At 31.4% G+C, this 22,472-nt stretch overlaps 1 protein-coding gene across 49 annotated transcripts in view; it reads right to left on the bottom strand.

The window, feature by feature from the left end:
• The window catches only part of Dscam1 (Down syndrome cell adhesion molecule 1), a 160,864-nt gene that overhangs the window by 78,591 nt on the left and 59,801 nt on the right, over positions 1 to 22,472 (bottom strand). For 6 of the 49 annotated variants that reach the window (XM_074133785.1, XM_074133782.1, XM_074133792.1 and 3 more), the window contains exons 4-6: positions 17,675 to 17,813; positions 14,243 to 14,404; positions 3,176 to 3,325 (exon numbers count right to left, since the gene is read on the bottom strand). In XM_074133785.1, the coding sequence (XP_073989886.1) occupies positions 3,176 to 3,325; positions 14,243 to 14,404; positions 17,675 to 17,813 (451 nt within the window). Of the gene's footprint in view, positions 1 to 3,175; positions 3,326 to 5,711; positions 5,874 to 6,224; positions 6,387 to 6,687; positions 6,865 to 7,045; positions 7,223 to 8,540; positions 8,718 to 10,489; positions 10,652 to 10,826; positions 10,995 to 11,134; positions 11,309 to 12,038; positions 12,201 to 12,417; positions 12,586 to 13,901; positions 14,064 to 14,242; positions 14,405 to 14,787; positions 14,953 to 17,674; positions 17,814 to 20,096; positions 20,242 to 22,472 lie in introns of those variants that run through there. The other 43 variants (XM_074133772.1, XM_074133783.1, XM_074133784.1 and 40 more) reach the window with 17 other exon arrangements.

The following is a 22,472-nucleotide window of genomic DNA, read 5'->3' as shown; positions in this document are numbered from 1 at the left end:
ATTCATTGCACTACTGTAAAAGATGGTAATATGCTTATGAATTATTAAAATCTAACGCTGTGCTAAAAATAGTGATATAATTATTCTAAGATCGTTTCTACTTTTATGGATGTCATAGAAAAATCATCTACACCAAGATCGTTTAACTAACTGAAAGTTGTAAAAGAAGATTTTAAAATTAATTAATTTTTTTTTTTATTCATTTATTTTGTAATTGTTTTATTGTATTTTTTCTAAACATTCTAATCAACATTACACAAATTTTGCTTTAATTTAAATAAAATAACAAAACAAAAAAATACACTGCAAAAAACCGAGATTATATTGCTCTTTATCGATTCGCCTAATGAATGTTAAGAACGGATAAAACGAAATATACGGAAAACTTGTTCGCATTCGTATAACTATGTCATAGATCCTTAAAATAAACAAAAAATGTACACAAATTTATTGTGCTGCTATATAGTCAGATCATTTATTGTCCTGAATACGAATCGATATTGCTTTCATACTGCCTATTCTTCGATGCTTTTAATTTTTATTCATTGGAAGCAACCTAACTTAGTTGAGATCATCACCTAAAAACTAGAATTTACTTTAACTAAACTCGCAGTTTCTAGTGAGATTTCCAACAGGGGGTCTACAGTATATTTTCAAATTGATTACATTACGAAATGAAAAAACACTTACTATAATTAAAATTAATAATAATTTAAAAGGGAAGGGATTAGCTATGAGGTTAGCATACTGGACTCCCACGCGGAGGTCCCGGGTTCGAATCCAGCAGCTGACCCTTAGATTTTCTCTTCCTAGGAGCTTCTTACAGCTCACTGTCCGGTGATGGACAGTGTTGTCTGTAACGAGAGAACACTGTCCGGAGGCCGGCAGTGCACTGGAAAAAGCTCCGGGCGCTAATGACCTCAGCTGTTGATGCGCCAAAAAAAAAAAAAAAAAAAAAAAAAAAAATTTAAAGAAAGGTTATACAGGTATAAGTGCAAGCGATGTAAACAGAAAATATCTCTACTGTTAACAACCAAATGTGAGCTAAAAAACATTTGTTTCTGAAATATAATCTTATGTTTGCTGAATACTCTCAATACAATATTACGAGGGTCGTTTGAAAAGTCCGTGCAAAAATAAAAACTACTTAATTTTTTTGGGTAAACCTTTTTTATTTTTCAACATAGTCTCCTTTTAGGCTTATACACTTCGTCCAGCGCTGCTCTAGTTTGTTGATTCCTTCCGAATAATAGGATTTGTCCAAGTCTGAAAAATAGCCATTCGTTTCTGCAATCACCTCCTCGTTTGAATAAAATCTTTTTCCCGCCAGCCATTTCTTCATATTGGGGAACCAATAGTAGTCCGAGGGAGCCAAGTCTAGAGAATAGGGGGGGATGTGAAACGAGTTGGAACCCTATTTCCATTAATTTTGCGACCACAACTGCTGAGGTGTGAGCTGGGGCGTTGTCGTGATGGAAAAGGACTTTTTTGTGGGCCAATCGTGGGCGTTTTTCTTGCAGCTCGGTTTTCAAACGGTCCAATAACGATGAATAATATGCACCTGTAATAGTTTTACCCTTTTCCAGATAGTCGATGAGGATTATTCCTTGCGAATCCCAAAAGACAGTCGCCGTAATCTTTCCGGCCGAAGGAACGGTCTTCGCCTTTTTTGGCGCAGATTCCCCCTTGGTAACCCATTGTTTAGATTGTTCTTTGGTCTCAGGAGTGTAGTGATGTATCCATGTTTCATCCACAGTGACGAAACGACGCTTAAAGTCCTACGGATTCTTCTGGAACAGCTGCAAACGTCCTTGCAACACTTCACACGATTCGTTTTTGGTCAAGCGTGAGAAAATCACTCGACTTCCTCGATTCAAACGAATGCCAAACACAAAGAAATAGACCGATCTGGCTGAAACTTGGTGTGTGTTCTTCCAAGAGATGCTACTAACTAAACATAACCTCGATACGCGTCAGTAGTGCTATCTCTCTGACTTTGCACGGACTTTTCAAACGACCCTCGTATGTTGAAAACTATACATATTTGCAGCCTCGGAATTTTAGAATGTTCCTTTGTACTAAGAATAACAAAATAGGAAAACCCAGACTTGATAACCAACTTCCTTTTAAATAAAATTCCCTTTATTAATTAACCAAAATTGTTTAATTTTCAATAATACTTCTTAGAAAAGATTTTATCAATTTTAAAATGGAATATAGGTTGAGTAGATAAACTTTTTTTTTTGCGTTTATTGTGCTACAATCAGCGCGTTAGCGCTATAAGTAACAATGATAACAGTGAACATGTCGAAGTAAATGAGTGGAGAAGTTACCCAGTGGTAACACTCCAAAACATTATATGTTTAGTCACTCTCTTCACTTGAGAGGAGATCACGAGGCCACTATCGTTTAAGACGTCTTGTCGGGTTGTCAGGAAGAGTTCTAGAAGAAAGATTTTGAGCTAGAGGATTTATATGAGATTGCAGGCTGAAGTGGAGTTTTCTGTATCGTGTTTTAGCAACTTGGGTGACAAAAGGAATGTTAAGGTCAGTGTGTTTAGTCAGATTGGAGACATAAAATGGAGCGTTTACGATAGTTCGAAGTATTTTAGATTGTAGCGATTGAATCCTTTGGAGATTGGAGCGTTTGGTTGAACCCCACAGCTCTATTCCATACGCCCAGATGGGTTTTAAAATAGAAGTATAAATCAGTCTTTTGTTGTCCAGAGAGAGTTTAGATCTATCGTCTAAGAGTCTTTTAAGTAGTCGATAGCGTCTGTTTAGTTCTGTTCTTTTAAGTCTAGTGTGGGGTAGATAAACTTAGAAATGTTTAATTCAGCGGTTCTTTGGCAATATATTTTTAGGTATTACTCCTACATAAATTAAAAGAATAGCAAAATTGATATTAAAATTAAAGAAATTGTATCCAAGTTTATTTATATTTTCAATTTCAATTTAAGTTTTAGACTGGTGTGGGGACTGTTTCTAGTTCTGCTTGGTCAAGTGAAAAATTAATTATCAACCCGTAACTTGTGTTAAAAAATCTGCAGCCAAAATCCCTAATCTACAAATATTTAGTGGCTTTTATTTTGACCATAATTTAGTAATCAGAGAGAATATTATTCAAAAATTTTAAAAGATATGTACATTAAAAAAAGTAGAAAAATTGAACTTACCTGTAATGACTAGCCTTCCTTTGGTTGCGCTCAATCTGGTCTCACCAGTTAATCTATGTTTCGTTCTACATTGGTACGATTTGTGTCCATCTTCTGGACCGACATCTTTTATATGAAGTTCGCCAGATGGAAGTACTAAATATTTACCATCTACAAAGTATTGAAAATATTATTATTGTTTTTAAAACAGTTACCAAATCAATAAAATATAAGCTGAAGAAATAAATTAATTTTCTTTTCATGAAATGTAACTTTAACTAATTTTAATACTGAATTGAAACTTTAAAAGTTTCAAGATTTTAGCCTCCATGATTAAATATACATTTTATTGAGATAGTTGTTGAACTTATGAACTTAGGTTCTGATTTACAACAAAAAAAAAAAAATTCAAATTTAAACTACAAATTTTAGTTGGAAAATATATCATGAGATAGTTTATAATTAATTTCATTTCAACAACGAAATTACTGAAGGCAAGTTTTCAACAAAGAAACCCGTATATAAATTGACAATTCGAGAAAAATAAAAATGAACTATAGCTTCTATTGATTTGCAATTAATTGCTTTTCGAAATTGCACTAATAACTGCTATATTGAAAAGGACTAATGTATTATATTGGGTTCAAAAAGAATTTAGATATTATTTAATCACGAATGCTAAAATACAGAAATTTACTTTGCACGTCAAATGTCAATATATTATTTCAAATTTATTTTTCTAATTTCATATAAATTACTTTATAAATCAAATTAAATTAAGAAATAGCACGTCATAATAGGTTGACATTTTTTGAAAATATTAAACCAGTATTATAAGTAATACGTTACTTAAGCACAAGTAAAGTTTACTTATAAACTTAATTTAAAAAAAAAAGAAATGTATTTTAGCCCCTATTTCATCTTTTTTTCGCTCTCATATCAGAACATTTCGGATTTTTATCAAGGAAAATGTTCTGATGGATCTTTATTAATATTATATTGATTTCCGATGGCGTAACAACAATCATTATTAAAGAAAAAAATGATACTTAAAGAGATAATTGTGTAGTAGAAACACTGACAACTTTCAATTATAGCCTTAAGAAAAGGCGTTTCTTTACCTAGAATGGTTCAAACAAATAGGGTGGTTAAGGTAAAAAAAGGAAATTTACTGTTTAAAAATTGTAATGAGAAAAATCTCGAAATGCATACGCAAGAGTTTTCTAAAAACAAATTTCTCTCAATATATATATATTAATTTGTTTATAAAGTTGGGAACTCTTTAAACTTTAAATTTTAGAAACTACAGATTATACTGAAATCGAAAGAAGCAACATAACGCTTCAGAAAACCTTCTGAAATCAATACAAAATCAATTCTTTAGTGAACTAACTTCTTTTCAATTGAACTGAATAGGCATGATCTTAAATTTTTCATTATTTATTACATTAAAAAAAATAATAATAATGCAAATAGGGGCTTAATTTAGCATTATCGATTAATTTGCGATGGCTGTTAGCTCTGTTGAAATTAATAGTTACTGCACTACTATTAAAGACAAATATTATTATTAATTTGACCACTGCGACGAACAGTAAACTTGATTTTTGTTTAATTACTTTAGGTTTTAGATCAATTCTTTAGTATAAATGTGAGAATAAGATAGATGCGGATCAATAGGATGAACAAATAAATCCAGTTTCAGTCATGATAAACTTTATTATGCTGAGCTTTCGACCTAGGGACTAGGTCATCTTCAGGGCTAATTTACAATGTACTATTTTACAACATTAGAGGGTGGTGTGTCTTGTCTGATCATGGATAGATCTAGGACTCTAGGTCGAAAGTTCAGCATAATACAGTTTATCATGACTGAAACTGGCATTTATTTGATCATCCTATTGAAAGTATGATACAGTCACCAAAAATAATGAACAATAATAGATACGGATGATTTAAACATTGTGCACAAATAACGCTGCAATCAATAATGACTGATTAAGATTGTTGTAAAAAAGTGTCTTTATTTAAAAATATATTTTCCATTATTTTTGTGGTTATATCAAATCTGACTGCATATTATTTTATAAAATACTGATCTTTTTAAAAACAAAGTTACCGCTAACAAACCAAAAACCATCGCAATTCTTAAAACTAACAATTTAAAAAGCAAACAGTTCTTTCTATAATGAAAATGGTGATTAAAATAGAATAGAATCTTGAAAATGAAATAAAATAATTGAGTGTAACCAAGTGAAATGAAAGAACTGTTTGCGGTTTTAAATTATAAAATAAAAAACCTCACTCACACTTAGGATGGGATGGAAAAGGTAAGGATTATTTGGTATTGAAATAGAAGGATTATTTAATGAATAGGAAAAGGATAGGAATGGCCAATGCTACCTCCACATTATTTTATAAAAATCTAAACCGAAAATTAAATAGGTATAAACGCGAACTTTTGTTAGCAGAAAATCATAGACAGATTGGTAACAATTACTTTTTAGATAGGCAAATTTAACACGGGATTTAATCAAATAAAGATTGAATAAGATACCGTAATTAGTATCTGGATAAATTTCAAGTTTGCCTTCCTCTAGCCAAGAAGAAACCACCACAAAGTCAGCAACAAAACTGGGGATGTGACATTTGAAGACGGCCGCGTTTCCACGTAAAACATGTTCATCCAAAACGTTCACGTCATAGTTCTGCGTGACCACTGAGAACAAACAGATGGAACCCTAATTAACATTAACCTATGGTAGAATTTAAAATTTAATACCAGTATTTACGAAGTATAAAAAAAGCGAAAAACCACAATAACCTTTAAATCTACCTAGCCATAAAGATTTAAATGTAAAAGAAATCAAAAAAATAGTTCCGAACCAGGAAACCTGACACCTTTTAAAACCCAAAATTGCTGCAAAATTCAAGATGTTTGGGATTTCCTGTAGGAAGAGTAAAAAAAAAGGAACAAAGCTACACACCAATTTGAAAACAGACTAACTGTGTTTGAGTGAGATGCAATTCTTCGGATAATGTTATACAATTTTCAGACTGCTTTATTTACCATAATTTTCATTTGGAATATAGGTGCCTCCTAAGGTATCTTGCCAAGATATGATCTCCACATGATCCGAAACAAAAGATGGAATATTACACTTGAAGACCGCTGAATTTCCTTTGATGACAAAAGCATCGTAGACTTGAGCTTCGTAATATTGATTTACCACTAAAACACAGTGATGAACAATCATTCTAATGGAAAATGTATAGTTATATTCACTTAGGTTAAACTAAAAGTTTTGATAAACTACAAGAAATCATAATTCCTTTAATAATTTTCCACCGTTTCATCAACTCGCTGGCTAATAGAAATCATTTTGACTTAATTTAGTCTTTAAGAGTCCGCAGGTTCATTCCAAAAGAAATTGAATTTTGGAGAAAGGAACGTCGAAGGTAGCCATACAGAAACATTTCATGGAAAGAATTCAAAGGATGAGGTCATGTTTTGAGAAATAAAAAGCAGTTACCATAATTTTTCAAATCCGCAGACATTTTCAATGGATATGCAATACCATCGCTATCTTCCCAATCGATAACTTGAACAAAATCCGCGACAAAGCTGGGTATAAGGCACTTTAAAATTGCAGCATTCCCTTTCAAAACGTATTCATCAATAACTCTTGCATCATATTGTTGATCAACCACTAAAAGGAACATAATTTAACTAACCAATTTGAAAGAAGTGTCAACGGAGAATTGAAGTAAAACGGGCATATTGGCCATGAATGTCGAATTTTTGGGTAAGTTTATGGAATTATTTCAAGAGAATGAGTTTTATATATTTAAATTGGATTGGTACTCTTGAAAAAAATATTTTTTGTTTACCGTAATTGGCAATACTAGCTGAAGAAGGTGAGAGGTATTCAGTAGAATCATCCTCCAGCCAACTAATTACTTGAACGAAATCAGCAACGAAACTTGGAAGAATACACTTAAGTACAGCAGAATTTCCTCTTAATACGAACTCATCAGTAACTCTTGTCTGGTAGAATTGGTCGACAACTAGCAGAGACAACAAAATTCGTGAGGACTTTAATTTCTTCATTGAGGTGGAGCAAATAGGAGAGTTTAAAATGGACTAACAAAAAGGTCCTTTAGGCTGGAAACATAGTGGAGCGGCGAGCAAAGCGGCGATGATAGCGAAGAGCGAAGCGGCAAAAACAAAAACTAGAAATAGATAGAGTTGCTCTATCTTCGCTTTGCTCGCCACTATGCGCGGTCCCATATGTTTACTTGTATTTGATTTCGCCGCTTCGCTCTTCGCTATCAGCGCCGCTTTGCTCGCCGCTCCACTATGTTTCCAGCCTTAGGCATTTCTCAATTTCTAACATATCTCTTGCAAACTAGAAAATTTTGCACATATTTATTGTCTCTATTAACACTTGATTCAATCAATCTAAGAGTAACAATTAATCTAAAAGAAACATCTGAACTGAGTTTACACGGGTATACTGGCAAAAAATATTTTCTTTTTTTGATAATGTTTCTGGAATTATTAGAATAGAGCAGTATTTTTTTAAAGGTCTCTTCATTCATAGAGCGTGAGTACCGAGTTCTCATCATTACAAGCAACAGATCCTGAAAAAAAGAGATCCATTGAAGTACGATTAAAAGCGACGGATTTCACGTGATTACAGGTGAAAAGCGATATATCTACTGAATACGATTTACCGCTAACAATCGCGAATGATTTTCCTTTAAAAAAAAGAAAAAAAGAAGTTTTTCTTTTGTTTTGTGGTAATTCAAAGTTATGAAGCACAAGGCTTAGTCTACAAAGAAGTTGCCTAAATACAAAACCATAAACAGCAAGTTCATGAACCCACATCAAAGGAAAAATAAGTACTCTTTTATAGAGGATAAAAGGTCGATATCAGCCTAAAATATTTCACAACAATGGAATATCTATTCCAAAAAAAAAAAAAAAAATCAAAAATCAGCAGAAAGATTTAAGCATGGTGCTCGATTTCGAAAATTTACTGACTAATTCAAATTTTCCCTGAAAAGTTAGGGTTTCAATGGATCTCAAAAAACTGCATTACTTACAAAAAAAAATCCCACACTATTATTGAAAATTCTCTGAATGTAATTTTCCGCTTTTCATGGAACTCTGGAAAAAATGAACTAGATCATCTCATCGACGTCAACATCAAAATTTACAGATTCATATATTTCAGAACTTTTTATACGTCTTCATCAACTTCTTCATTAATGATAATCGCAGGAACTTCCAGCGAAAGACAGGCCAAAATTTCAAAAGGAAAGGAAATTTACTTCATAATCATAAATAAAATTTTAAAAAAAAGACAATTTTTTTTTTTACCATAATTCACAACGTTTGCAGAAGAAGGTGATAGATATTCAGTAGAATCATCCTCCAGCCAACTAATTACTTGAACGAAATCAGCAACGAAACTTGGAAGAATACACTTAACCACAACAGAATTTCCCTTTAGCACGAACTCATCATTAACTCTTGTCTGGTAGAATTGGTCGACAACTAGCAGAGACAAAATTTAAAAGATCATTTAAAATTATTCAACGAGCGAAAAAGAAGAAGACTAATGGCATAGATTGCTCCTTAATGGCCTCGTTTACACGGTGCCTCTCTTCATCACTTTTTGTTTTCATCGTTCAAAAAAGTTCGAATTTCCTAGATCTGATTTAAAATATTTGCACGAAAAAATATCGTCATTTTTAGGAATTAAATTATTTAAATTGGCACTACAATGAAATTTGGATTAAACACTATCTTTTCAAAAACTTTAAATGAATGTAAAAAATTAAGATTTCTTTATTCTTTTAAAAAATGATAAGGGCATTTATTCCAAAATGTGAATTCAAATATGAGACCTGATATTCCATTGAAGGTACGTTAAGTTCCTTCTAAGGCTTCGTAACACTAATTAAAGAACACATTTAAAATATCAATTCCATCGGTCTCAAAATTATTTCTGAAACATGCAGGGCAACCATATAGGTCAGCAGTGTAACAAATTATCAAATTAATTTGAAATAATTTTTATTATTAAATTCTAAAATACCTCGAATTGGATTTAAGAGTCCAGTCCCATCTTTTCAAATTTCATCAAAGTTTAAGAACATAAACAAAAACACAAGAGGTTACCCAATCTCAAATAGAAACACTCACTATTTTGACTCATTCAAACGCATGAAGATACGTGTTCTACGAGCAGGATTCACGAGAAAAAAGGTACCGTGTAAACGTGTCTTAAGGTAATCTTGATGCGAATCACTTGCGAACCCTAAAATTTTGCATATAAATATTAATAAGACTCGGATAAATGATCGATTAAAAAACTTAATTAACTGTTTAAAGTGTAGATCTTGCAAAATAGTTTTTCTCTACTTGCCAAACATTTCACCCCCTCAATAGTGGCTGATTTGACACGGAGGTGAGCTTCGTGAAAGGAGTGCGATCCAGGTGGAAAATATACTTTGATTATAATCAAAGGTGTCTGCAATGGCTGCTGTTGCCGTTGCCTTCTTGATAGCCACAACAGATAAACAACCACATTTCTCTCACGTCTCCGTATCATGTTAGCCATTTAAGAAGATAAACATCCGTGCTGAAATGTTAGATAAATAGAAAAAGGACGAATTTTTTAAAGACACAATCATAAACCAGAGTTCAAAACATAAAGAAAAAAAAAAAATGGCTGACAAGTAGTAAATAAGCGTAAACGTTCCTTGAAATCTTTTTCTTCTTCCTCTATGTATTTTATATTATTTTAAACTTTTGATAACTAAATCTTGAAACAGTTCCAAAGGTTTGAACAGTTCAAAACTGTAAACGATTCAAAATTACTGCTACATAGCTGAAGTTTGAATGAGTCCGTCGTTTTTTAGAAACGTTTGGAGAAAAAAAGGCTTTACATTCTGACTTAGATAATGGACTAAGACCTAGAAACAACACAAAAAATTCAATTTAAACAATCAGGGCGCCAAAGTTCTGAAAATCACTGACATTTGTTTTGAAGACTCTAAAATTCAATAATTTTCTTTAAAAAAAAATTAATTGAATCAGTTTCAATTTATTTTATGAATGAAGAAATCAGAAAATCTAGAACGATTGCAATACTTCCATATAAGGAGAACATAGAAAATAACTACTGAATCTTATTACCTAAATATCGTATGTAAGGAAAAATATTTCGGATTTAAAGAATAACAGAAAGATGGGTGCCGCTTTTGAGGAGTAATCAGTCATTTCCATTGAAAAATAAAAAAAATTTAGACACTCTTGTTTACCATAATTTTCATTTTGAAAATAAGTATGTCCCTCGCTGTCAATCCAGTTGACAATTGTGACAAAATCACTGACAAAACTCGGGATTTCACATTTCATGACTACACTATTACCGCTTATCACATATTCATTATCAGCTTCCGCCTCATACGGCTGCGCTACGACTGTAAAAAAATTACAGAAGGCGAAAAATAGGTTGATCATTTCTTTTCCAAGTAAAAAAATATTGGCCATTGTGCAGGAAATACGCAGATTGGAGAGTGAACATAGATAACACTTTTTCCTTTTTAACAAATCATACTATTATTATTATAATTTCATTTACGACCGTTAATTTACCAAAACTGTTGGATGATTGTATACTGAATTCAGTTCCTGTACTGGAAATCCAAGAAACAACTTGAACAAAATCAGCAACAAAGCTTGGAATTTTACATTTCATAACCGCACTGTTACCTCTGATTACATATTCATTTTCAGCTTCTGTCACATATTCTTGGTTAACGACTAAAATTCCAAAAATCAGATTACATTTCTATGAGATGGAAATTAAAAAAAAAAAATCTTGTGGAGGTGCTTTCATTAAGAGAGGAAACGTTCATCCATATCAACCAATTACTTTGGTCAATCAACGTTGCCAATTTTACCATAATTATCATGTTGCCCAACTGATGGTACGTATATTTTGTTACTCTCGTCAATCCATGCTTCAACATACACAAAATCCGCCACAAAAGATGGAATACTACATTTGAGTACGGCAGCATTTCCCCTTATTACATATTCATTAAGGATTTCTGTTTCATACAACTGATTTACAACTGAAAAATGAAATATATTTTATCTTTCTAAACAAAACAAATAAACTAATATTACTTCGAACCATGGAATATTGTCCAGAAATCTGAAGATACATCGGAAAATTAACAAAACATGTATCAAATAAAATTCACTGTAGAACTAGTTCAAATACCCAATGTTACGCCTAACACTATTATATTTATGTTACGCCAAACACTATTATATTTAAATATATCGAAGAAATGGAATGGACTTTCGAGCAATTAGTGTAACGAACTACATTTGTCCTTTTAAATTCATAGTAAAATTGATATGAGAATGCAAATGCATGTAATCAAAATTTCAGGAAATGATAGGGAATATTTGGGAGATAATGTTGAAGGACTGTAAGGATTAACCAGTTGAAGTGAATTTTTCCGTTATAAAGTTTTTTTTTGTATAATTGAAATAAAATGAGAAAGCAATGCAAAAACAACTCTACATTCAAGTCTACTCTAACATCGCACACGTATCTTCGTTTTTTTTTGTTCTTTTAAAAAAGAACATTTATTCCTAAACGCACTTACTCCCGACGTTTAATTAACATAAAAATATACAGTGTAACAATTGAAAAGTGGATTTAATTCCGTAGATTTTGACGTTCTACTAGTTGGAATGGAAGTTGCCAAAGGAAAATTAAGGTATGACGCCAGGATCTGAAGACACAATCATCCATCTGATTTAGAGTACATAATTCAAATATTGATATACCATAATCAAGGGACGGTCTGTAGACAGTACCATCTGTTGCAACCCAAGCATCCACCCGGACAAAATCAGCCACAAATGATGGTATATTACATTTTATTACAGCTGCATTACCACGAATAACGTATTCAGACACAACTTCTGCTTCATAAAACTGGTTTACCACTTTATAAAAAAACAACGATATAGTATCAGACAAAATAAGAAAAAAATCGATTCAAATATCTATTTTCGGATCGAGTTACTTTTAATGGTATTTGAAACAATGATTAATAGTGGATATAGACTGAGGCAACATTTTTAACAAATTATTTTTGGGAAGAAACACAACACTGATGGAAAAGAGTGAGGCATGTGTTTTTAATTTGATGAAAATGTTTACCATTTTGAGAAGTGTGCTCTTCAGTAAATACATGACCACTTTCATCTTCCCAAGAGATTACCGTTACAAAATCAGCAACAAACGATGGTATACTGCATTTTAATACAGCAGCATTACCCCTGATTACGTACTCATTGTTTACTTCACTTTCATATATTTGTTCGACAACTGGAATAAATATTATATTCAAAAATACCTACATGATATTCTCATTATTGCACAATGAGCGTTTATTGTAGCTACTGAAGGTGTAAAAGCTGAATAGTTTTCTTTAAGCTTGATCAGGTTAAAAATAAAAACTATATTATCGTCAATGTTGAAACTTATAAATACAAAAAAGAAGTATTCGAAAAATGAGCAAAGAGATAAAGAACCTTACTACGAAAGTGAAACATTTAACTGACTGTAGGGAAATAAAAGGTTACTCACTTATAACCTTGACACTGGTCACTAGGGCACATACTTGAAACACACATGAATATTTCATTCTGTACAGTTAAAGATTGCTTCGAATCATCAAATATCTTTTTAAATTTGTAGAGGATTTTTTTATGTAGTAAATAAAGCCCATTAACTCAGTTCACAGTAGTAGATCTCAGGACTGCCAATAACGCACCTTTGAATATAAGATTTCATTTATTTTCGACAAAGTTTTTAAACACTATCTGTTAAAATAAAAAATACGATACAAAACACTTTATGATGGAAATTATTTAAAATTAAGTAAGTTGTAAAAAACCTTTGAACGTTTTTTCTTTTTCTAATTTTCCCTTAACTGTTTACGGTATTTATCAAAACTAACTTATTAGCTCCTTATTTTTAGTTTATGGTTTGTTACCTCATGAAGAAAAATAAACTAGAAATTAGTGAGGAAATAAAAGAGTAAAATCGTCGCTTCCAAACTCTTCTTTAAAAACCCCTGATCATCAAATTAATTATTACTTCCAATTAAAGGGTATTCATTTACGCCACGTATTGCACCTCCAAATGGCAGCCCTGGAGATCATATCCACTACCTATACCTATTCAATCTGATATTGAATTTCAAGCAATGAGTAGTCAGAAAATAAAACATTCTGATCAGTCAGTCAATGTATCGCAGTTTTTCAGAAACACGAAATCCACATTATTATTACGAAAATTAGGCCACGTTTAGAAATTTAAAGGGGAAAATAAACTACTAAAATCCTTTATAAACATAATAAAAAAAATAACGTGATTAGTCACTGTTCAAAAAAGGCTGGAACAATGTTGAATTATCCAAGTTATAAGAGTGAATTCATAAAGATACGGCAGATCAAGAACTGCTATTAAATAGCCTATTTAATCAAAGAGATGAACAATAAAACATCTTTAAGACGATGTAAAACTTTACATTAAAAAAGAACAAAAATCACAAACAAAACTGAGATTTGATTGTTTCAATAGGAAGAATTATGTGCAAGTGAGGTTGTATTTGTACTGACTATATACTACCACATTACCATAATTATTGTCAGGATAAAAATCTTCTCCTTCGTCAGTATGCCAGGAAAGTACTTCTACAAAGTCAGCGACAAATGAAGGAACTTGGCACTTTAATACAACTGAATTTCCCTTAATAGCATATTCCATGCCAGCATTTGTTTCATATGGTTGTGTGACAACTAAATTTTAGGATAGTAATTCAACAAATTTTAGGATTTAATCAAATTTTTAAACTAAAATTAAACTATTATTTCGAAATTCATTTAGAGTCAGCAACAAAAAAAAAATGGATATTATTTTGGATAAGTGTGAGTGAAGGATTTTTATTTGCGATAAACGACTTGTTTTTACAAGTTACCATAGTCTTGATTTGGATAGAATACTTCATCTTGATCTGTCTGCCAAGAAACAACTGTCAGAAAATCGGCCACAAATGAAGGAAATTGACATTTAATAACGACAGAGTTTCCTTTAATAACATATTCTTTACTGGCATCCGTCTCATAAGACTGTTGAACAACTAAATGAAAGAAAGAATTTGGCTTTTACAAGGGTAGTAAAACACAATTTTTAGGGTGCTTATAAGAATAAAAAAAAAATTACTGAACTTGAAATATTTAAGCTTATGTCTTCATTAGCATAATTCATTTACCATAGAGAAAGTAGGAAAAGAAGCATGCTATAATCGGTTCAAAATTGTCTAAAACGGTGATCCTATTTCTTATTCATCAAAATCAACATATTTGTAACTCAACATTTTTAATAAGTTTTAACATGCAAAAATCGGAGAGCAAGGGTTTTTTTTCAGTGTTAATATTTTTGGTTTTTGATAGCAGATCCATGGAAATTATTGTGTGAGCGAGGTGAGAAACATTTTGATGGTAAACAAATAATTATGTTTACCATAATTATCATTGTTTGGATAAAATACTTCTCCAGCGTCAGTATGCCAAGAGACAACCGTCAGAAAATCAGAAACAAATGATGGCACAGTACACTTGAGGACGACTGAGTTCCCACGGATAGCGTACTCCTTATTTACATCCACATCATAAGGTTGTGATACAACTTGAATTAAACAAAAAAAAATTATGTACAAAGAACTGATACACGTAGCTTCTTTCACCATTTACACTAGTTAAAGTAGTTCTTTATTAAAATAATATTGTAAGTGATGAATAAAAAACGAAATTGTAAGAGCAAACAAATTCTCCTTTATAGACAAGCGATCACGGAAAGTTCTTTGCAACAAAGAAATACAGAATATAGTTAAAAGATAAAGAATCCTGTCAATAAACCATTTAATTTTTTTTGGGGGGGGGCTGGCTAAAGCAATCAATCAACACAAGAAATGGATCATTCAAAGTACCTAATAAGACAGAGAACGTTTCTAAAAGTATCTCCTGTAAAAAAAAGTTAACATACACATAAATGTTTAAAAAAATATAAATATGCTAGATGAAGATTTGTGGCTGTTTAAGGTTAAACTGATCTTTGAACAGTATTTCTCTAGTTATTACTCATTTTGAACAAAAATCTTTAAGATCTTTCTTAATCACAAAAATCTATTTGCATCATAAATATTTAATCTTCAACTGAGGATATATCTCATAGAGATTTAGGCTATGGAAGTCTTACCCTAAATAAATGTTTGCAAAAATAAGCTAAGATTGGCAGGAAAGTTTTGCGGCTTAGAGGGTATACTTTAAAAATGTACCCAATACATCTTTGCCAGGAATAAAATTTGATTATCGTATAATTTAAAACTTGTCACTATAAGATAAAGTAATAACACGTTACTAAGTAAATATTGCATTAAAAAGTAAAAGCTTTGAAAATCTTAATGTGAACATTAAAAAATCAGCAAAACTTTCCATCCAATCAAATGAGAATCAAATATTTAATGAATGCCAACATTCTGCCCCTATAGGTATGTATGTAGTTCCGCCTTGTTCTTTAAAACACAAAATGTTTACAATGATATAAGTTTAGGATAAAATTTTCTTTTTAAACAAAAGTAATAGGCCTGTGTAGTGCTAGTACGAAATCCTTAGAACCATTTTCGAAAACTTGTAAACAACTGAAAAAAAAAAAAACTTTGAAATATCTCCTCAGTAAAAAGAGCTTAAAACATGCATTTCACTAGATAACTCCATTTCAGGCAGCAATAAGTGAAAGTACAGACGCGTGTTGCTAAGAATGATTAAAAAAAATTAATTAAATCTTAACAGTTACATCATTCCAGTCCTTGTTTTACATAAAGAAAAAAAAAATAATGAAGGTTCATTTCCAACAAACAATGGTATACAAATATTTTCAGTTGTTAATAAATATTTCCAGCAAAGCTAATATTATTGAATCTTTGACGAAATAATGTTCAAAGAAGTTTTCACGTAGCAAAATGAGTTTACATAAACAAGTCCTCTAAAAGAAACAAAATAATGCGTTGACATTTTTGTTGAAAATTAAATTTAAAATAAATGATCAGAACAGATCATTTTATTACTTATTAATAACTGCAAAACAATTTTTCTGCAACAAATACATTTTTGATTATAGATCATGGGATTATCATTAAGAAATTGAATTTACATTAAGAATGCTTCATTTTTCGTTATCATAGTAAGTTCAATTATGCATCTTTTTTAATTCTTTTTATTTTAATATTCTGTTAAAAAATATTTTAATATAGATTTTTTTTTTGGCCAAAAAAAAAAGGGAAGAAAAAGAAATTTATCTCATGTTTATGCAAACTCATCAAGTCCTTTTTATAATCCTAAAGTTTATGAATAATTTTAGACTAATAAAGTTAGGCCGATGTAATGTCATCCATATTTATAAGCTACTAGCGTCATCTTATCCCCTGCTTCATGATTGCAATTAAATTTAAGGAAATTCAAAATACATCCCCTTTAATTGTTTGGTTTGATTTCGGGGCTACCAGCTACGGTGCTAATTGGAAATTCCTACTTTTATTTTCACAATCTTAATAGAATCCAGCCTTATCAGAAATAGAGAACTTTCATTAGAATTATTTACTTTATTTTTCCCACATTTACAAGGAAGGTGTATTAGTCAAAAGTACACTCGATATTAATAAACTTAACCCAAGAAGAACTCTGTGTGGTTACTATTTTTGGATGAGTGGCCCACAGAAGGCCAATTCTGAAATGTCACTTGATTTAACTCATTAAACAAAAAAAAAGACATCAAAAACAAAATTACCATTATTAGGAATAATTAAAAATATTTTTTTTAAAAATTTATTTTAATTTTTTAATGATGTAAAATTGAAATATTTCTCTGCGCGTTTGTAGTTTTGCAACATACTCCAGTATGTGAACGACCTTAAAACGTATGGATTTATACAGATATGACATTTAAAATGCAAAATGTAAATAATTCTTCCAAGAAGATATGAAATCAATTTAATCAACTCTCTTGCTGATACCTACTGCACAATTATCTATGCTTTTCAGTTACTTTTTCAATCCATTTTCATAAGAAATAAAAAATCCTTGTGCAGCCCAGTTTAGGGTGCGGGAGGAAGTCACCCTTCTGGATAGATCTAAGCCTGCCAGAAATTCTTTAGATTAGAAGTAATTTATCCCTAACCACCAACTGCTATTAAAGTACCTCCTTTAAATTTAATCACAATCATGATGTAAATACTTATTTATTTAAATGTCAAAACGTTGTAAAATTGCTTATCTAACTTTGATAAACTTGCCCATTTCAGCCACAAATGTCTTTTAAATAAAATTATGGTGATAAGATATGCATTGAATACCTGCTCGAACGTTGACATCTCTTGAATGAATTGAACCAACAGAATTCTTGGCCAAACATATGTAAACTTGGGCATGTACTTCTTGCCTATAATCTTCTGCTCGAAACGGTGGGAACACAAGATTACCGTTGGCCAATACCTGTAAATAAATCTTTTATTACCGACTCTAATTTGCCAAAGAATCTTAAAACTAAATTTGGTGTACAATAAATAAGAGTAATCGAAGTTTACAATTTTTGCTAAGATTTACAATTGGGCCTACAGATTAGACAATGTCTTCTGACTAAGCATAGATTAAATTTAATTGAAACATCAGATTTTTCTGTTAATCAATAACAACTCTAGAAACCGTAAAATCATGACTAGGATTTTCTTCAAACATAACTTCCTTTCAATGCTTTCTGTCTATCCTTTTAAAAATATTGACATTTGGAGATTACAAGTCATGGGCATATCTAAAAGCTAGTCCGCGGCGACCATGGGGACTTTTAATTCCTATTGCTTAGAGTAGATCACATTCTTGGAATTTAGATTAAGGAGAAAGATCTTCCATGGTAAAGGTTGAAGGAATCAGTTTATCTTCTCAGAAACAGCAATCTCACAACAACGCAAGCCTCTCACACTGATTAGTATCCGTCGGAAGGCCATTCTGTACGGTCAGTATCTTATTCGATTTGTCACCCAGCTTTATTGGTGAAGTTCACGGATGCCCTTCTATATGTTTCGGATTCGGGATAAGCACTCACCATTCCTGCAACTTTCTATGCACCCAAATTTTAAAACTGCGTTAAAAAAACTGAAAATAACCTACTTTGTTCTGATATATATTTGTTCGAATTTCAGTTAGTATAAAAATGCACTTTTTTACAAAATGACATAAGCCCTCGCAAGCATCAAAAAAGGAGATGTCATATCTGTTCTATGGAAATAAAATTATTTCTATCTTTATATTTATTATATCTTAGGTTTTTTTCTTTTTTCTGTCTTACAAAAGTTTCTCTCCTTTCATTGAGCAGCAAAATTACCACAGCTGTTTTCAGCCAACACTGGATAATATACAACACAAAACAAACTTGCCATCTTTGCAAAGCAGTTCTATTGCATACAAAAGACTTCATTATTAAGTAAGACTAAAAATAAGAAAAAGAAAATAAAGAATTGTGATGATGACTTTACAAAAAAGTAGTAACAAAGAATAAAAAAAAGAAAGATATTACAAAGCGCAAACAAAATAAATGTGCAGACCCAGATTCATGTTTAAAACTGGAGGAAGTAATCGTTTGAAAATATACAGCACATACCATCTCGTAGTTGCAAGAGGATGATAATTCTGATTGTAAGCACTACTTCAATAAACTAAAGTAGATCTAGCTAAAATTGTTATTGAGTTTGCTGACCACACATATTAACAGACAGATAAACAGAAAGAAAGAGATAAAAGAAAGAACTCACAGAGAGAGATATATACGTACATAGAGCGAGATCAATAAGGCAATGAGAGAAGAATAAAGCAGTAAAAACAAATACAGACATCTTTACACTATATAAAGAAAATTTCCTATGGTCTTTCAACCGTTATAAATGTCCAGGAAAAGATGGCATTAGGCAACAAATCTCTTTAACTTTTACTAACTTATCGCTGAACATACATAAGTAACGTTTCCGTAATGGATTTTTTTCCACTTAATGGAAGCAAACTCATTCATTTCCAATAATACCAATCCAGAAAATGCCAATTTTGCTTTAGAGTATAAGTTTCGGTTTTTTTGGGTTGTTACTCTTGGCGTTATAGTTACAGAACTGTGTATATTCTATACTTACAGTACTTATAATGTATTATCTGAACTTCAACTTCTCGCAAGTCACAAACCATCCGACCTGAAATTTCTAAGGACGCTTGAACGGAGAAAAAGGATTTCCTCTATAGACTACTCCTTAAAATAACATCGACATCATGTGTTACATGAGAATGTGAATGTCAGAGGAGTTGGAATTGTCCCTGAACGTAAGTTGTGTTCTGGCGTTTGCTAATGAATTAATTGTTATGATCAAGACGAAATCAGCCAAAGAATTTGAAACAGAGGAGAACTAAAACATGGACTGATTGAGGGAGGTTAGTGAAAAATTAAAGTATTGTACAATGTAACAATAGTTTTACTTCCCATCACATTGTAAACAGATATTAGTTGTAATTGTTTTAGCTACAGACCATAAATTATGGAATGTGTATCTATAATCTCCTTGGTTTTACGGTTTACATACATATAAACAGAACAATTGGTTAAAATCACTTATCATATTAAATGGATTTAAAAACCAATTTTTCTAAATAAAACTTAAAATCGTAAATGTTGCCCAAATGCACTTATTGTTTTGTTTTTTTGTTTACTAGTAGTAAGAGAAGAAAATAAATCTTTGTTACCTAACTCTTTTCATAGCTCTGACGATACACAATGAACGTTTCCGCAATGGATTTTTTTTCCACCGAATGGAAGAAAACTCATTCATTTCCAATATTTTCGTCACATTTTCGTCGAACTCTAAATTTTTGAAAAGTATTTCATCTTTATTAAAACCACAGAATACGAATAACCTCACTTTGCACTTTAACTAATAATAGCAATAGTTCTTGATCCAGCCGGTAGGTGACAGTGATGTTAACTTTGTAGTAACAGTAGGTTTCAAAGAGGAAAATCCAAGAAATAATAATAATAATAATAATAATAATCAGAAACAGCAGACAACAGAAAATTAAACTGCAGTTTGAGATTCTTTCTTACCCCACTAATAGCCTAGACCTCCGAGGCTGTTTTAGATGCGTAAACGTTTAGGAAAAAAAAGGAGTTGAAAGCAGATTGTATTAAATTCCAGGCCTCCAATAAATCTTTGAAAGAGCTTTTGAATTACTGGTAGAAAGTAGATTACACTTTATAGTCTAGTTTTTTTTAATGGCCCTAAAGAAAAGCAGCCTAAAATGCAGACTTTTATGAAGAAAGCATGATGACACGATTCCCCAAGCACACTATAATTAAATACTCTTATATACATTTTTAAACAGAAGTACAGGTCTAACATAGATATACCACTCGTTCAAGATAAGTAAAAATAAATTCCTTAAATGACTAAAAATTTCAGAAAACTGAAAATAAAAACTAGTTAAAACCGTACAATTTAATCAACAGTTCAAGACTGTCCTTTAGAAAACACCGTAATTTCACACCTACCTAGAATCACATTAAAATGGTAGTAAAATGGCGCATACCAACGCAAGTAATAGGTTATCGCCCTGGAGGTAAAAAAAATGTTTATTTAATAAATTCACAAAAAAAAAAATATTTTTTTTTACTTATTCCCCTTTTAGTTCAACGCGCTTTTTTTTGAGATTTTCGAAAAATAATAATGTAACAACAAAAATCCAAATCTACCTATGAAGGAAGAAGAAATATTAATTGTTAAGAGCTTACAAATGCACATTAGTGGGCTGGACAATATTCATAATATTGCATCAATTCAAGCTTCCTAGATTATTTTAATACTGCAGATCTGTTTATCTGTGCTAATAATTTCATTTTTTGCTATCTCCTGGAGGGAATCTCATTTCCTATACTTTCAATGTAATAAATAATATTTCCTTTTGAATATTTTTGGGGTGTTACCAGGGCCGGATTTAGATGAAGAGAGGCCCTAGGCTATTCCACTTACGAGACCCTTTCACCTCCCATTTTTAAGTCTGTTTATTAGTCATACGCGTAGAATTACTCCTTATTTACGGTTCAGCGTTTTTGTGTTCACTGTTTTTATAATAGTGTAATTTTAATTTTGCAAACAATTTGAATGTAGACCCCTCTTGATCTTGAGGCCCTAGGCTGAAGCCTAGTTAGCCTATAGGAAAATCCGGCCCTGGGTGTTACAAATAATCTAATGCCCCATAAAAAAAACTTCTTCACGAGGGAAGTGTAGCTTTTTAAGACTTCTTTTACAATTTGGTTGAAAATCTCAAAAAAAATTTCTGTGTTGTTTGATGAGAATCGTAAAATAAACAATTGCTGACTAAATCATAACTTCCAGTTTGGTGAGTTGATACTAATTTAGCTCTTCAGCTCAAAGAAACCTTGGATAATCTAAAAAGAAACGTAGAAACGCCATTTTAAAATAAAGTTTATCTAAGTGACTAAGGCGTCACTTTTATAAATATATGTTTTCAAAAGGTCACGCGTAAAACTTTGCTGACTTTTAAAGTAAAATGTCATTAAACAAATGTTTTTTCATTTTTCATTTTTAAATATTTAAATTATATTAATTATTTAAATTTTGCAATTAAAAATAAATACGATATTTCGAACAATAGCTTGTTGTAAGGTCTTGTAAACTGTCCATTTTCCTACGCCAATCGTTTTCTTCTTGAATAGTTTCTACCATTTGACGTCAACACAACTCTTGAGTGTGCAGTTTTGTCGCAAGTAGGCGTTTTTATGGACGTCAAATAGAAACTAAATCAAGTCAGACTAAAACATATTCGAAGGGATTACAGGATTTTCTAAATTGTGAAAGCTAAGCAAAGAATACACACTAATTTTGCCCAAACCAATTAATAAACTATTAAAAGGATTTGCGTTCTTGAGTACGCTATTGTTTGCAGTATAGTAGTATATTCTTAATATTTATATTATTACAGTCTAATTTGTAGCAAGAAAATTTCTTTGTTGTTAAATAGGAGTTAGCCAGAGAGTGGTTTCTAAATTAATTTTGCATCACTTTGGTAGACTAAGCCAATAAATTCCGTGAGGGACGTATATCC

This window comes from Rhodnius prolixus, unplaced genomic scaffold, assembly GCF_049639745.1.
Source record: "Rhodnius prolixus isolate KJV_2025 unplaced genomic scaffold, Rpr scaffold_10, whole genome shotgun sequence".
In the NCBI taxonomy this organism is placed as follows: domain Eukaryota; kingdom Metazoa; phylum Arthropoda; class Insecta; order Hemiptera; family Reduviidae; genus Rhodnius; species Rhodnius prolixus.
Note: the sequence above shows the minus strand (reverse complement) of the source record. Positions and strands in the feature narration are given on the sequence as shown.